Source organism: Primulina tabacum, chromosome 9, assembly GCF_025594145.1.
Source record: "Primulina tabacum isolate GXHZ01 chromosome 9, ASM2559414v2, whole genome shotgun sequence".
NCBI classification, from domain to species: domain Eukaryota; kingdom Viridiplantae; phylum Streptophyta; class Magnoliopsida; order Lamiales; family Gesneriaceae; genus Primulina; species Primulina tabacum.
This window is the reverse complement of record NC_134558.1, coordinates 40,285,921-40,303,093: the sequence shown is the minus strand read 5'-3', so window position 1 is coordinate 40,303,093 and position 17,173 is coordinate 40,285,921. Positions and strand designations below refer to the sequence as shown.

General features: G+C 27.1%; 1 protein-coding gene across 2 annotated transcripts; it reads left to right on the top strand.

The window, feature by feature from the left end:
* The first annotated feature begins 2,061 nt into the window (after positions 1-2,061).
* LOC142556191 (homeobox-leucine zipper protein HDG11-like) lies at positions 2,062-6,485 on the top strand. Of its 2 annotated transcripts, none has more exons than XM_075667514.1 (10): positions 2,062-2,749; positions 2,965-3,082; positions 3,190-3,378; positions 3,475-3,951; positions 4,163-4,264; positions 4,379-4,591; positions 4,693-4,876; positions 5,013-5,269; positions 5,348-5,437; positions 5,574-6,485. In XM_075667514.1, exons 1-10 carry the CDS (start codon positions 2,628-2,630, stop codon positions 5,988-5,990), a joined length of 2,169 nt encoding a protein of 722 aa, XP_075523629.1. In that variant the 5' UTR covers positions 2,062-2,627; the 3' UTR covers positions 5,991-6,485. The 2 variants fall into 2 exon arrangements, with proteins under 2 accessions (XP_075523629.1, XP_075523628.1); XM_075667513.1 differs by having other exon boundaries at positions 2,064-2,749; positions 4,693-4,888.
* Positions 6,486-17,173: the final 10,688 nt, after the last annotated feature.

Sequence of the window (17,173 nt, the reverse complement as noted above, 5' to 3'; positions counted from 1 at the left end):
ATTCTCATAAATTGTGTGTTGTTAGATTAATTGCATGAAAAATTTTCTACACAATCATTAAATACATGAAGATCATAATAGTGTTTTTTTTTATTTTTTAATAGAAAACTTCAACATAAGAAACTTTGAAAATAATATTACATAAAAATTGAATTGATATTTGATAATAAAAATACATTATAGAAATAACATTTTCTTGCTACATAATTCTTAGAAAAAATATTAAAAAAATATATTTTTTAATTTTAAAAAATCATTAAAAAATTAAAAGAATATATATTTAACTATTATACTCATAAAAGTGTAAAAAGAATAACAATGTTTTTCATTGTAAATTTTCTACTATTTCATCTTTATACTAACTTTAAATATTTTATTCTTTTAATTTTTTTTCTACATGTTATTTTATGATTTTAATGCAATTTTGTAATTATATTTTAGTGTTATTTCTAATTAAATAATAAATCATAGTATCACAAGAAAATATAAAAAAAAATAATTATATATGCAATAGTACAATAACATGATAAGTATATAATAATATGAAATTTAATTATAATATATTTATAATTTTTTAACTAAGAATTGAAAGTAAATAATTTAATAAATTATTTAGTATAATTTATATCAATAATCATGAATGTTAATATACTAATAATATCATAAAATATGAATCTGATAGAAAAATTAAAAGAGTTAGCTAAAATAAAAAATTAAAATATTTTAGTAACAATTTTTTAAAAAAATATATATATCAGACAAGTGTTTTAGTAGAATCCTTCCTACAGAGGAAGAAGGGGTTATGAGCGTTTTTCTTCGAACATCCATAAAATTCCCGTGTCTGTACTTTTCACAAGTTTTTACATTTTAAATTATATCTTGTTGTTTAAATTGTCAACTGGTTGAAAATATCATTAGAAATATTGAATCGTCTTCCACACTTTTCACGTGGTTCATCTTCTAACCGTTTGAGGAAATCTTTCAACCGCCTAAAAAGATTGAAGACAATTTTTAATAGCATATATTTTTAAAAGAGTTTATTCACCCCATCTAAATTCTTTTCTGATCCCAACAATATACAATCACTAAACACATACAAATACATATATATATATATATATATATATATATATATATATATATATAATTGTAATTGATAGCTTAATAAAAAATATAAATTATATACTTTTAAAAAATTATTTATTAACTAATATATATGAAAATTAATTTATCTATGATATATAATTCTAAAGAAAAAGATAAAAAAGTTCTATATGAAGTTAAATAATATTTAAATTGAATTTTATATGTTATATTTTGTTATCAATATTATTATTTATTTAGTTTGATAATATTTTGATGAGTTAGTCACAAATATTTTAAATTGATAATTATTTGTCCTTAATGTGCTTCACTTATATAAATTATTATTTATGTATTTATAAAATCCATAATTTAGTTGATTTTTAGGTTATTATAACTTATATGTGATGCTTAGATATATATATATTTTCAAAATTTGTTTCAGTTCAATTCGTTCTATATATTATGCTCATTATAATTTATTATATAACATAAAATCAATTGCTTGAATTTTAATTTGAAAAACAATTTCGAAAGTAAGGTATATAAGTTCTTAATTAATTTATTCGTCTAATATGACAAAAGACTAAACCAATATGTTAAGACTCATAAGAACTTTTCTCAGAAAATGGAAAGGTTTCATTGTTCGGCTTACGGCGAGAAATGAGCTTCCAAAATTGTATCCAAAGGAAGAAAATGAACTATTTATACTAAACTAAAAGTAGGAAAAATGTGTTTTACTAAAAGCGTGTTTTGTCAATCTTATTCTACCAACACAATATAAATAAAAAAAAGATTCAAATTAATTTTTTAAAAAAACAAATTTTTGCTTCTTGCTAGTATAACTAAAATATATATATATATATATATATATATTATGGGTCTGGTCTCTTGTTATTTTGCATTCACTTGTTTGCTTCTCTTAATTACCCACACCTTCCTCTTCCACCATCCCAACACTCCATTTCATCTCCCCCAACCCAACCTCAACTTTTCTCCACCCAATTGCACCCCTCTTATATATATATATATGCGCATGCGCACATACAAGTGTGTGCGCGTGTGTGAGTAAGATTATTCTTATCTTCTGGTGCGAGCGTTACTGAATCTACGCTATACCAAAAATGAAATCATGGCCGGTGCCTTAACCATTGCTAATCTCCACCAAAGAATCCATATCTTTTTCTGATATCAGATCCCATATAATTTTTATCTTTCTTTCGGTTGAATCTTGAAGATAAATTGCAAGCACCCTTGATTTTCTTTGGTATAAATGATAAAAGTTTTGATACATGTACCTACTGCATACAATATTTTTCTTTTTTGAGAAAAGAAGATCAGACGTACCTTAAATTATGATTGCTGTTATTAAAATATAGTAAGTGTAGTTATTACAGTTATATTATGGGAATATCTTGTAATCCGCTGGAGCTTATTCTTTACGAGCACTGCTGCTGTGTGAATGCTTTTAATATTATTTTTATCGCAATTTCCAAATTCTCGGGTCGGAGATTTTTCCTCCTGGTGAGGTGAAGGGATCGTCAATGGAGTTTGGCGGCGATGGCGGTGGCTCAAGTGGTGGCGACCACCCGGATGGCTCCGATTCTCATCGGAGAAGAAAGCATTACCATCGCCACACGGCTCATCAAATTCAGACACTTGAATCGTACGCCTCTCTTCTCTGCTTCCTCCTCCTCCTTGCACTGTGTATATTTGCAAACTCAACTGCATGTGCACACACACGCACGCACAAATAGTTTGCTGATAGAATATATTTTTACAAGGATTTTATTAGAAAAGAGGGGAGAAAAGAAGCTTATTTCTTTATTCTTGAACAAAACTATAGATTTCGATGATGCTGAGGTTTAATTTTGTGTTTAGAATGTTTAAAGAATGTCCCCATCCAGACGACAAGATGAAGAATCAGTTGAGCAGAGAGTTGGGTTTGCATCCTAGGCAGATCAAATTTTGGTTTCAAAATCGAAGGACTCAGATGAAGGTAATTAGTTTTTTATTTTTTCATCCTTTTATGTATTTTTAATTTTAATAGATCGAAATAATTATTCCTTTGTAACTAATTCTCTTTTTAATTGTTATTTTGTTTAGACACAACATGAAAGATCAGATAACTGTGCGCTTAGAGCAGAAAATGATAAGATTAGATGTGAAAATATAACAATCAGAGAAGCCCTCAAGAATGTGATCTGCCCCTCTTGTGGAGCCCCTCCAGTTTCTGAAGATTCATACTTTGATGAGCAAACACTGCGATTGGAAAACGCCTATTTGAAAGAAGAGGTCTAGAATGTTTCATTTCATGAGTAATTTTCATTAGATTAATTGCATGATATCCAATTTTAGTGACCTTTTTCTATGCGTTTGTATCATTTATAGCTGGACCGAATCTCAAGTATTGCATCAAAATATATCGGGCGGCCTATTTCACAACTCCCGTCGTCGCTGCCTAATCATGTATCTTCATTGGGTTTATCCATGGCAAGTTTTGGAGGTCATGGAGGTTTTGTTCCAGGCCCTTCCCTTGATCTTGATCTTCTTTCTGGAAATTCATCAAGTGTAATTCCAAGTTTAGTCTTCCCTTCAGTGAGCATTTCGGATATGGATAGATCTGTCATGACAGAAATGGCAGCTAATGCCATGAATGAATTGATTAGGCTCTTGCAGAGCAATGAGCCTCCTTGGGCTAAGTCCTCAATAGATGGTAGGGAGAATCTTGATTCCGAAAAGTACAAGAGTTTCTTCCCAACGCCTAATAGTCACATAAGAAATCCAGAGATACGAATGGAAGCGTCGAGAGCTTCTGGTGTTGTGATAATGAATGGTTTGGCTTTGGTCGACAAGTTTATGGATGCGGTTAGTTTATTTTTCATGCTTTTCTACATGTGAACAGATGCTGAATCAAATTGGGAGGATGAGGGGCAAAACTTACATTTTTAGAAAAATTATAAATGCACAAAATTATGGACTTTTTTTTTGGGACAACCACTTCCCTCGCCTTCCTTTGTATCCGCCTGTCACATTGAAGTTCCTGGTTCAGTGGTGTAATTTGTACGAGTATTGACAGGATAAGTGGGTAGAAATGTTTCCGACTATTGTTTCGAGTGCAAGGACTATATGCGTGATATCATCTGGAATTCTTGGAAGCCAAAGTGGCACATTGCAATTGGTATTGATAAATATATAATCGTGATTCTCTCCCCCCTTAAATTTTCTTGTTAAGATTGTATGTTTCTTGTGTAGTCGTGTATCTGATTCTCGGATTACTTGCTTCATATCACAGATGTATGAAGAATTGCAAGTGCTTACAGCATTGCTACCAATTAGACAACTCTATTTTCTTCGCTTCTGTCAGCAGATCGAGCAAGGCACTTGGGCTATAGTCGATGTTTCTTATGATCTTCCTCAAGAAGAGAGCCGATTCACTTCTTCGTGTAAAGCTCACAAGCTTCCTTCTGGATGCTTGATACAAGAGATGCCAAATGGTTACTCTAAGGTTAAATTTAAACCGATTTAGATACGGTTACATGATTCCTTGTTCTAATAATTGATGATATATAATTGAGATTTTTAGCTGAGTTTGATGCATTATTGAAGGTTTATTGGATGGAACATTGGGAGATAGAAGATAAAGTTCCAGTTCATGGACTTTATAGAGACCTTATTCAGAGGGGAGTGGTTTTTGAAGCTGAAAGATGGCTTTCTGCTCTTCAAAGGATTAGTGAAAGATTTGCTTGTTTAATGGTTACTGGGAGTTCAACTACAGATCTTGGCGGAGGGGGTGACGGAAGGGGTAAATCAGGAGAAACTTTATCTGCGTGTCTTGATTTATGAAGCAAAATACAACGTGCCTTTGGTTGTTTCACTTTTTTATTAGTGGTAACAATGTCGTGTATTGATAGTGATTATTCCATCAGCTGAAGGCAAAAGAAGCATAATGAAACTTGCACAAAGAATGATGAAAAGCTTCTGTTCGAGCTTCAACCCTTCGAATGGCCAACAATGGACCACGATATCAAGATTAAATGAGTTTGAAGTCCGAGCCACATCTCATAAGAGCACTGATCCTGGCCAGGCCAGCGGTGTCGTGCTCTGTGCAGCCGCTACTCTCTGGCTTCCAGTCCCTCCACTGAACGTCTTCAATTTTCTTAGGGACGAGAGAACTCGACCTCAGGTAACTACGCACAACTCGAGCTGATAACATTGGAAATATTTAAATCATGGATTCACATAGTTAATTTTAAAATTATAGTGGGATGTTCTCTCAAATCAAAATCCGGTTCAAGAGGTTGCTCACATTGCAAATGGTTCTCATCCCGGGAACTGCATATCCGTTCTTCGGGTATATTTCATTTCTTCGACCATTCCTCTTCCTTTCAACATTTTAGTTCGACGTTAATTTATGACCAAAATGCACCATTGTTTTCCCAAAAAGCATTCAAGACTTTGGCATATCTAACTCCGAATTCTGAAACCAGGCATTCAACGCTGGCCAAAACAATATGTTAATCCTCCAAGAAAGCTGCATAGATGCTTCTGGCTTGCTCATCGTGTACTGCCCTGTTGACATGCCAGCCATCGAAATAGCAATGAGCGGGGACGACCCTTCCTACATCCCGTTACTCCCGTCCGGTTTCACAATATCCCCCAGTAGTGGCCAGCCTAATCACCTCCATTCCACAGAGGGAGGAGGTGGATGTGACGGGGCTTCGACTAGCTCCACATCCGTCATTGCTACCGAATCCTCAGGTTCACTCCTAACAGTAATGTTTCAAATACTCGTGAGTGGCTTGCAATCCTCAGGAATGACCGCCGAATCCGTTGCAACAATTAATAACCTCATTGGCAACACAGTCCACCAGATTAAAGCCGCCTTGAACTGCAGCACTCCCTGATATTCGTTAACATGCATTTCTTTAATTCTGTCCCCATATCAAGAAAGACAGATCTTTCCGAGCCATCCAACCTTGGGTTAATTAGTTGAGGAAAATGGTATTGAATGAAGCCAGAAACCATTAAATCTTTTGGTTAGTTGAGGAACTTGAATGCTCATTTCTCACACCATCAATAGCTGGTGGAGCTGACTTATTGATGCGCCTCAGTGCTGCTGTATTTATATGCCAGCCTCATTACAGTTCAGGACAACTTTTAACAGAGATGCCATTATTTTCCCCAAAAGAAAAAACCCTTCATTAATATAAGTTGAAACAAGAGTCAAGAACGAACCGTTATCTACATTTCTCCATTTTCTTTCCCTTTGATTAGGGTTAGTGACAGTTTTGTTCTTGTGTTGACTAGTTTAGCATGAGCGAGAAATGATGTATGTATGGTTCGGGTATTGACTTGTGTTTCATGCATGGAATTTGTTTTGAGGATTTAATTTGCTATATCATAATATATTCTATTTATTTTCCTTGATTATGAATTGATGAATGCATGAATTACGGCAATATATAATAACAGAACTATCTATCAATATCTATACATATTATAAAAGTATGAATCAAGGTCAAAGTTTTTCTATTGTGTATTGTCAACTTTGTCCTTAGTTTGTATATACAGGAAAAATTTAGTGAGAATGTTTTTGTCAAATCAGTTATTATGATAAGGACAAAATTGTCAAACTACATTTATGTTAGATAATGATCAAGTTCCCAAAAAAACTGAAACTTTAAAATTCTTTGATTTTTATTTTCTTTTAGATGAATTGAACAAACTTTTTTCACAAAAAATATTAAATTGAAAATATTGAAATACCAAAATATATTGGTTTTATTTGTTTATAGATGAAGTGAAAAAGAATTTTTTCACAAAAAACTTAATTTGTAGATTTTTTCACAAAAAAGTTAATTTGTAAGATTAAAATAACAAAATTCTTTTGTTTTATTTTCTTGTAAATAAAGTGAAAATATTTTTTCCACAAAAACTTAATTTGTATAACGATATGATGTTAAATATATTTTATTTTACGTTCATTGAGATTAATTATTTTAAAATGAAGAATTAAACTAATGAAGCCAAATAATTAAACTAATTTTGTTTTTGTTTTGACAAGGTTGGTGTCATGAAGAAGGTTCGATATTTAATTACATTTACAAAATGATACAAGAATGATCAGATATAAATATAGATAATCCTAATAAATATTTCATTGATATTTATTTTATCTATATTTCTTTATCAAAAAGAAAGTCAACTAATATTGTTCAAAGCCTTGGTTTATTTTGAAAATTTAACGATATAAGATTGAATAATATATTTGTATTAAAAGGCTAGAAACTATAACAATTATTTTATGAGAGATTCTTGCAATTAACGAATGATTATTTTTATGAGAGATATATATTGACAAATCAGTTATAATTTTTGAAACATTAAAAGATATATCTTTGAATGTACATTTTTAAAATTATGATAAATAAATTTTTATAAAATTTATTCATTAGCAATACTCACTACTTCTCCATAGACAAAGTCATAGTTATTTGGTTTTTATTTACTTGTAAATGAAGTGAACAAATGTTTTTCACAAAAAATATTTGTTTGAATGTGATTTATTTTATTTTGTAGATTTATAATCTTTTGAATGATTTTATATATGCAAGAAGTTTATCTTTAATTTGGTGAGGAAGTTTTTGTAAAATCAATTATTATGATGATGTCAAGATTATCAATCTACCTATGCTAAGCAAGGATCAAGTTGCCAAAAAGATGAAAACTCCAAAATTCTTTGGTTTTTATTTTCTTGTAGATGAATTGAACATATTTTTTTCCGCAAAATATTAATTTGAGAATATTGAAATACAAAAAATCATGGGTTTTATTTGTTTATAGATGAAGCGAAAATAATTTTTTTCCAAAAAAATTAGTTTGTACAATATTGAAATACTAAAATTCTTTTGTTTAATTTGGTTGTAAATATAGTGAATTTTTTCCACAAAAAACATAATTTGTGTAAGGACATGATATTAAATATCCTCTATTTTTGCATTAATGTGAAATTTGTTGCAGCCTTTTTTGAATCCGATTTGAACACGTTTCGTTCGGTAACTGAATTTCAGAAATTGCGAATGTTCATACTGGAATGATGCATCTATAAATAGATGCATCATTCGACATTTCAATGTATCCCATCCCATTCACAAGCTTCTTCTTGTAATTTCTTATTTCTCCTATTAGTTCTATAATATTTGTGAGGTGTTTGTTCTCATGTATTAAGAGGAGAGTGTGTGTTCTCTTTGGAAGCACAGTGAGTGAGTTGTACATCGTAAAATATTATAGTAGAATTCTTTTCATCTTGCCCGTGGTTTTTACCCTAATAATTTTTATGGGTTTTCCACGTAAATCTCGGTGTCCAGTTTATTCTTTATTTTCTGGATTTATTATCTCAAATTCCGCACGTGGGACCAACAAGTGGTATCAGAGCCTTGTTTTAAAATTTCTTAAAATTCTGAGTATGCTCTGTGGTTGCAGCCTAGACCGATCTTCCACATCAGAAAAGATTTTTTGAGATTTTTTTTATTACGGCGGGATTATTTTGTTCATTCTACTAAATTGTTGTAGACATAATGGCGGGCAGGTACGAGATAGCAAAATTCAACGGAAGCAATTTTATGCTGTGAAAAATAAATATACAAGCAGTTTTAAGAAAGGAGAATTGTTTGGCGGCTATTGGAAATAGACTGGTGGAAATTACGGACGATGGAAAGTGGAACAAGATGAATGATAATGATATTGCTAATTTACACTTAGTTATAGCCGACGAAGTTTTGTCAAGTATCTCTGAGATAAAAACAGCCAAAGTTATATGGGATACTCTAACAAAGATGTACGAGGTCAAGTCACTACACAACATGATTTTCCTAAAGAGAAGGCTTTATACTCTTCGGATGGCGGAATCCTCATCGATGACCGACCATATCAACACACTAAATACTCTATTTGCCCAACTCACTTCCATGGGGCATAAAATAAGGGAAAATGAACGTGCGGAGCTTCTTTAAAGTCTACCAGATTCATATGATCAACTTAAGAGAGTGTGTGTTCTCTTTGAAAACACAGTGAGTGAGTTGTGCACCGTAAAATATTATAGTGGAATTCTTTTCATCTTGCCCGTGGTTTTTACCCTAATAATTTTTAGGGGTTTCTACGTAAATCTTGGTGTCCAGTTTATTCTTTATTTTCAGGATTTATTATCTCAAATTCCGCACGTGGGACCAACAAGATGACCTTATAAATATTTCGTGAGTATTTATTCTATCTATTTTTCTTTATAATAAAATCCAACTAATATTTTTCAAAGCGTTAGTTTATTATTAAAATTTAACAATATATGATTGAATACATACAGTTTTACTAATTTTAACTATTTTTCGTCTTTGTAAAGATCAGAAACTATAACAATTACTTCTTTGATGATCTTGCAATTGACGAAGATGTATTTTTATAAAGGATGGATATAAGTAAATCAATTATAGATTTATGTAATCTGAAATGACATATCTTTGAAGGTAAATTTTTAAAATTATTATGAATAAATCTTTACAAAAATTATTCATTATTGCTCAATATTTCTCCTTATGAGTTATAATTGATAATAAGAAAGGTCAAATTTATTTGTTTTTATTTGCTTAGTGAACATATATTTTTCACAAAATATTAAATTGAATATAATTTGTTTTATTTTGTAAATCTATAATCTTTTGAATGAGTTATATATGCAAGTAGTTTCTCGGAAAAAAATTAATATATACAAATTTAATACTTCCAATAATATAGTATGAAATATAAAAAAAATATGTTATCGTAATTTTGAATTTTTGTATTTAAATAACATATTGCATAAATATGTTATATCATTAAGAGTTGAACACTTTTTGATAAATATAATAAAATATTAATTAAATCATATTTTGTCAGTTGTCTAGAAGATAGAATAACCAAAATTCATTGATTTTATTTGCTTGTAGATTAAGTTAAAATATTTACAAAAAATAAATATAACTTGTAGAATACTGAAATAACATTATTATTGGGTGTACTTAAATAATATCATAATTAACATGAAATACTACTATATAAACATGAAATGAGTGGATTTGAAGTTTATGATGTTACTTCTCTAAATAACAAAAATACATTTGAATGTATTGAAATCCTTCCATTCAAGAATAACCTTAGATTTATAACACATAAAATATTTAAACAAATATCTTTTGCACTCATTTTATAATACATGTAGTACAAATTATATTACATTGAATTTCCTACGGATAATGCTAAAGGTACAACCAATATATCGTACTGCGATATTTACAACAATTATATCGTGAGATTTTATTATTATCTAATGAGATTTTAATATTTAATTTATCATGAGATTTTGATAAATGAAATTTCTGTATTGATTTTTTTGAATTGTAAGAATTATTGTACAAATTTGGTTGTACATGTAGCATTACTCATTTTCTATCGACTAATATAGCATGAAATCATTAATATATAATTTTTTGTAAATTAATCTCTTCTGATCTCATTTCTTTAACAACAATTATTGATAATAGAAATGTATTTTCACGTGCGTCGCACGTGTCTTTACCTAGTCTATATAAATATATGAGTGTGAATTGTGAATTTACATCAATGTCCTTACATTCATTTAATAATTATCATTAATACATGTTTATAATGAGTGTGAATTGTGAATTTATATCAATCTCCTTACATTCATTTAATAATAATAATTAATACATGTTTATTTTTTTTATTTTTTTGTGAATTTACACACTCCATTTTTAATTTTTAATTTTTTTTTGGTTTCCATGTTTTTCATCTATTAATTAATGAAATTTAAATTGAAGATAAATGAATTTTAGTCTTTTCCAATCTATTAATTAATGTGATTTTTTTTTTTATTTTTTGTGAATTTACACACTCCATTTTTAATTTTTTTTTTGGTTTCCATGTTTTTCATCTATTAATTAATGAAATTTAAAATAAATTGAAGAGAAATGAATTTTAGTCTTTTCTAATCTATTAATTAATGTGAATTTACACATTCTATTTTTAATTTTTTTATTTTTTTTTTGTGAATTTACACACTCCATTTTTTTTTGGTTTCCATGTTTTTCATATATTAATTAATGATATTTAAAATAAATTGAAGAGAAATGAATTTTAGTCTTTTTCAATCTATTAATTAATGTGAAAATGTGAATTGTGAATTTACATCAATGTCCTTACATTCATTTAATAATAATAATTAATACATGTTTATTTTTTTTATTTTTTTGTGAATTTACACACTCCATTTTTAATTTTTAATTTTTTTTGGTTTCCATGTTTTTCATCAATTAATTAATGAAATTTAAATTGAAGATAAATGAATTTTAGTCTTTTCCAATCTATTAATTAATGTGATTTTTTTATTTTTTGTGAATTTACACACTTCATTTTTAATTTTTTTTTAGTTTTCATGTTCTTCATCTATTAATTAATAAAATTTAAAATAAATTGAAGAGAAATGAATTTTAGTCTTTTCTAATCTATTAATTAATGTGAATTTACACATTCTATTTTTAATTTTTTTATTTTTTTGTGAATTTACACACTCCATTTTTTTTTTTTGGTTTCCATGTTTTTCATATATTAATTAATGAAATTTAAAATAAATTGAAGATAAATGAATTTTAGTCTTTTTCAATCTATTAATTAATGTGAATTTACACACTCCATTTTTATTTTTATTTTGTTTTCCATGTTTTTCTTCTATTAATTAATTAATGAAATTTAAAATAAATTGACGAGAAATGAATTTTAGTATTTTCCATTCTATTAATTAATGAAATTTAAAATAAACTGAATATGAATGAAATTTAGCATTATTTTTTGTTGTAATGAAATTTGCACTCTATTTTTTAAATTTTACGATATAACTGATACGATATAGCTAATACAAAAGTCACAACTAACAAGTTAAATTCGATTAAAGAAAATATATATATATATATATATCTATATCTATATATGAATGTGAATTTACATAAATGTCCTTACCTTCATTTAATAATAATAATTAATACATGTTTATTTATTTATTTTTTTTGTGAATTTACACACTCCATTTCTTATTTTTATTTTTTGGTTTTCCATGTTTTTCATCTATTAATTAATGAAATTTAAAATAAATTGAAGAGAAATTAAATTTAGTCTTTTCCAATCTATTAATTAATGTGAATTTACACACTCCATTTTTAATTATTATTTTTTTGTTTTCTATGTTTTTCATCTATTAATTAATGAAATTTAAAATAAATTGAATAGAAATGAATTTTAGTATTTTTCAATCTATTAATTAATGAAATTTAAAATAAACTGAAGATGAATGAAATTTAGCCTTATTTTTTGTTGTAATGAAATTCGCACTCTATTTTTAAAATTTTACGATAGAACTGATACGATATAGCTAATACGAAAGTCACGACTAACGAGTTGAATTCGATTAAAGAAAATCTATATATATCTATATCTATATATGAATGTGAATTGTGAATTTACATAAATGTCCTGACCTTCATTTAATAATAATAATTAATACATGTTTATTTTTTTTTGGTGAATTTACACACTCCATTTTTTATTTTTTTTTTGTTTTTCATGTTTTTAATCAATTAATTAATGAAATTTAAAATAAATTGAAGAGAAATGAATTTTAGTCTTTTCCAATATATTCACATAAATGTCCTTACCTTCATTTAATAATAATAATTAATACATGTTTAATTTTTTTTTTAATTTACACAATCCATTTTTAATTTTTTTTGTTTGCCATGTTTTTCATCTATTAATTAATGAAATTTAAAATAAACTGAAGATGAATGGAATTTAGCGTTATTTTTTGTTATAATGAAATTTGTCCTCTATTTTTAAAATTTCACGATAGAACTGATACGATATAACTAATACGAAAGTCACAACTAACGAGTTGAATTTGATTAAAGAAAATGAACAAGTATATGATGTTATGATGTGATGTTTTGACATGTTATGCTATTTTACGACATGTTTACCCTTATGCTAAGATCATGAAATGTATGTTGAGTACAGTAATTGTCATTGTTGCATGTTATATATATGTATTTGTTATTAAGTTACAGGTGTTGAGTCTTTAGACTCACTAGCTGTGATTGATGCATGTGAGCATATTGATCAGTATATCGAAGGTGCCGAAGACTAAGTAGCCGGAGCTGGATGTGCGCACGATAACCCGAGAACCTTATTTTTTCCGCACGTTTTCATCTATTAATTAATGAAATCTAAACTAAATTGAAGTAAAATAAAATTTAGCATTCTTCTTTTGTGATGGAATTTGCAATCTATTTTTTTTAAAAAAATTTATATCTATAATGAAATTCAATCTATTATCTATCTATCTATTATTATTATTATTATTATTATTATTATAAATATATGAGTTTGAATTGTGAATTTACATATATGTCCTTATCTTTATTAAATAATATTTATTACTACTATAAATATATGAGTTTGAATTGTGAATATACATATATGTTCTTATCTTCATTAAATAATATTCATTAATATATATCGCTTTGTTTGTTCTGTTTTCATTTATTAATTAATGGAATCTAAACAAAATTGAAGAAAAATAAAATTTAGCATCAGCCTTCATTCTTCAGTAAAAATTTGCACTCCATTTTTTATTTTTTTTTGTTTTTCTTGTTTTTCATCTATTAATTAATGGAATTTAAAATAAATTGAAGAGAAATGAATTTTAGTCTTCATTTTTTGTGATGAAATTTGTACTCCATTTAAAAAAAAAACATATCTTTAATGAAATTCGAAACGATAATATTAATAAATATTTTTTTGTTTATTTTCTATCAGCTATTAATGACTTCTAAAATAAATTAAAGAAAAATGAAATTTAACCACCCTTTTTTGGAATAAAATTTAAATTTATCTTTCATTTTTTGAATCTCCATTTTTTTTTGATGAAATTTGTACTCCATTAAAAAAAAACATATCTTTATTGAAATTCAAAACGATAATATTAATAAATATTTTTTTTATTTTCTATCAGCTAATAATGACTTCTAAAATAAATTGAAGAAAAATGAAATTTAGCCACCATTTTTTGAAATAAAATTTAAATTTATCTTTCATTTTTTGAAATAAAATTTACAATATATTTTTAAATATATATATATATATATATATATATATATATCTTTAATGAAATTTAAAGTAAATAAAAGAATAATGAAATTTGCATTTTTGTTTGATTTCTATTTTTTATTAATTAAGAAATTTTAAAATAAATCGAATAAAAATGAAGTTTACATTATTGTTCAAAATTTTATAATTCTCCAATTTTTATTAGGTTTTATGTGAAACAGTTTCATTGTTATATAGTCCTGAGAGGGGCTGACCCAGTTATTTCAGGGGTGAAAAATAATTTTTTTCACGATTCAAGTCAGATATGAGACATATTTCACAAAATTCACTCGTGAAACAACCTCATAGGAGTTTCTGTGTCAATTTTATTTTAACTTAAATAAATTAACATCTATGAATAACATAAATAATAATAATTAATATACTTATCTTCGCTTGTTTGTTTTTTTCCATCTATTATTTAATATATTTTAAAATAAATTGAAGAAAAATAAAATTTAACCACCAGTTTTTAGAATTAAATTTAAATTAAACATTCATTTTTTGAAATGAAATTTACACATCATTTAAAAAAAATATCTTTAATAAAATTTAAAATAATAATAATAAATACATATTCTATTGTTTGTTTTTTTCCCAACTATCAATTAATTCTAAATAAAATTGAGCAAAATGAAATTTAGCCATCATTTTTTGAAATGGAATTTATACTTTATTTGTTTTAAAAAATATATCTGTAATATAATTTAAAATGAATAGAAGAATAATAAAATTTACAATATATTTTCACAGAATGAATTATATCCTTATTTTAAAAATAATTCTTTTTGTTTGACTTCTCTTTTTTTTAATGAATTTTTATAGTTCACCAATTTTTGAATTGGACTTATGTGAGCCGATCTCATGAATATATCCTTCAGATAGCCAACCAGTCAATTTTCAGAGTGAAAAACAATGATTTTTCATGATTAGTGTAGGACATGAGACATGTTCTCGTGAAATAGCCTCGTAGGAGTTTTTATGAAATTTTTATTTTAAATTTGAGTAAATTAACATCCATAAATAACGTAAATAATACACGATTAATAAATTTGAAAACTCTAATAAAATTGTGTGAATTTACATATATTTCCTTATTTTCGTTAAATAATATTAATAAATACATGTCTTTTTTTGTTCGTTTTCAGGTATTAATGAATTTTATAATAATTGAAGAAAAATGAAATTTCATTTTTGGAATGAAATTTACAGCTTTTTTAAATAACTTTAATGAAATTTAAAATAAACGACACAATGTCTGCAGCTTAACTCACTAAAACTTCATAGAAGTTCACTAATCCCAATACTACCTTCACTTCTCGCATGTTTAACCTAACAAATCTGAATGATAGTGAAAGATTTATCTTTTAGTTCGAATGTTGCTTAATCTTTATGTCAAAATTTATATTTGTTACCTACGACGCATTATTTATTTCTTATAATTATGATTTACCATGCAAAGCCCTATATTAAGCATATGGTGAATATAATGAGGATTGCATTGACGTGACTGTCAATTTTCCAAATTGTAAAATCCTATGCATGACAAACACAAATAATTGTTTGGTACCACAAGAAAACACTTCAAAAGAATCAAAATGAGTTTAAATTAATTTTATGTGTAATAATTACTCTTATATACATCAAATGGATAGAAAAAGAGGAATAAAAATGAAATCAAATCGTTTTTATGTAAAACTAATTACCAATACCCAACCCAAGTTTTAGATCACACTAAAAAAAAGGTGTTCATTACTTTACTTCATTATGTTACAAGTATAGAATAACAATCACAATTGAAGATGAGAATGAGATGGCAATAATAACATTATTTGGAAAAGTTGCAGCGTCTTTTGTTGGATGTTCTATTGAAAATTTTATTCAAATTCATGACCAAGTATAAGATAAAACAAACAAATGATTTTATATCTACATAAATATTGCATCTAACAATAAAAATTTTCAATGCAGAATTTACCAAATAACCCATATAAAGATTCGTTAAATCAACCAAGCTCCAAGCTCCACACATTCTTGTTCAAGTTAGATAATTCATTGGAAAAACGTGATGAAGTGTTAAAAATTGTGGCAGAATCTATTGAGATACATGTCAATTATCCAACAACAAATGTCAATATCAAGAAACGGAGATCTCGAAAGATTATCAAGCCAACTAAACAAAGCTATGTACCACCAAAGGTAGAAAAATCAAATGAAATAAATATCAACAAAAACATGAAGATCCATGAAGACGAAGATGAAATATAGATTCGAGATGAAGAACCAATTGCCGAGTACAAAAAAAAGATAAGAAGATAAAAATCGATGGACACAAAAAATTTCAAGAGGTCTTCAAATCAAAGACAAGAAAATGTGATGATCATTTCATTTGTAACTAAATAATTAAATATTTATCTATTAAAAGTTATTCTTATTTCAAAAATAATTTAAACACATTTAAATAAAATTATCATAGACAAATTATCTCTATTTCTCAACGTGCAACGTACGTGCATTTATCTAGTATATGAAAAAGTATGTAAATATTGTGTGAATTAATAAAAGATTCATATTATATAATTTGCATGCAACACATAATAGTTATAGGTTGGGTAAAAGGTACGTAGAAGCAAGATCTATGACTGAAAGAGACCACTAACGGTATTCTGCAGACTCTAGTGCATGCCATGTCATTATCTTAACAAAGTAGTTAAATAGTGTTGGATAAATGACTAAGAAGAGTTGTAAATAGAAAAGGGAGTGGTAGTTGTTGTCCCACATTGAGAAAATAACAATATGAAGTCTCCCTTATAAACTTCTAGTTTAAGCAAGGGGTTTGGGC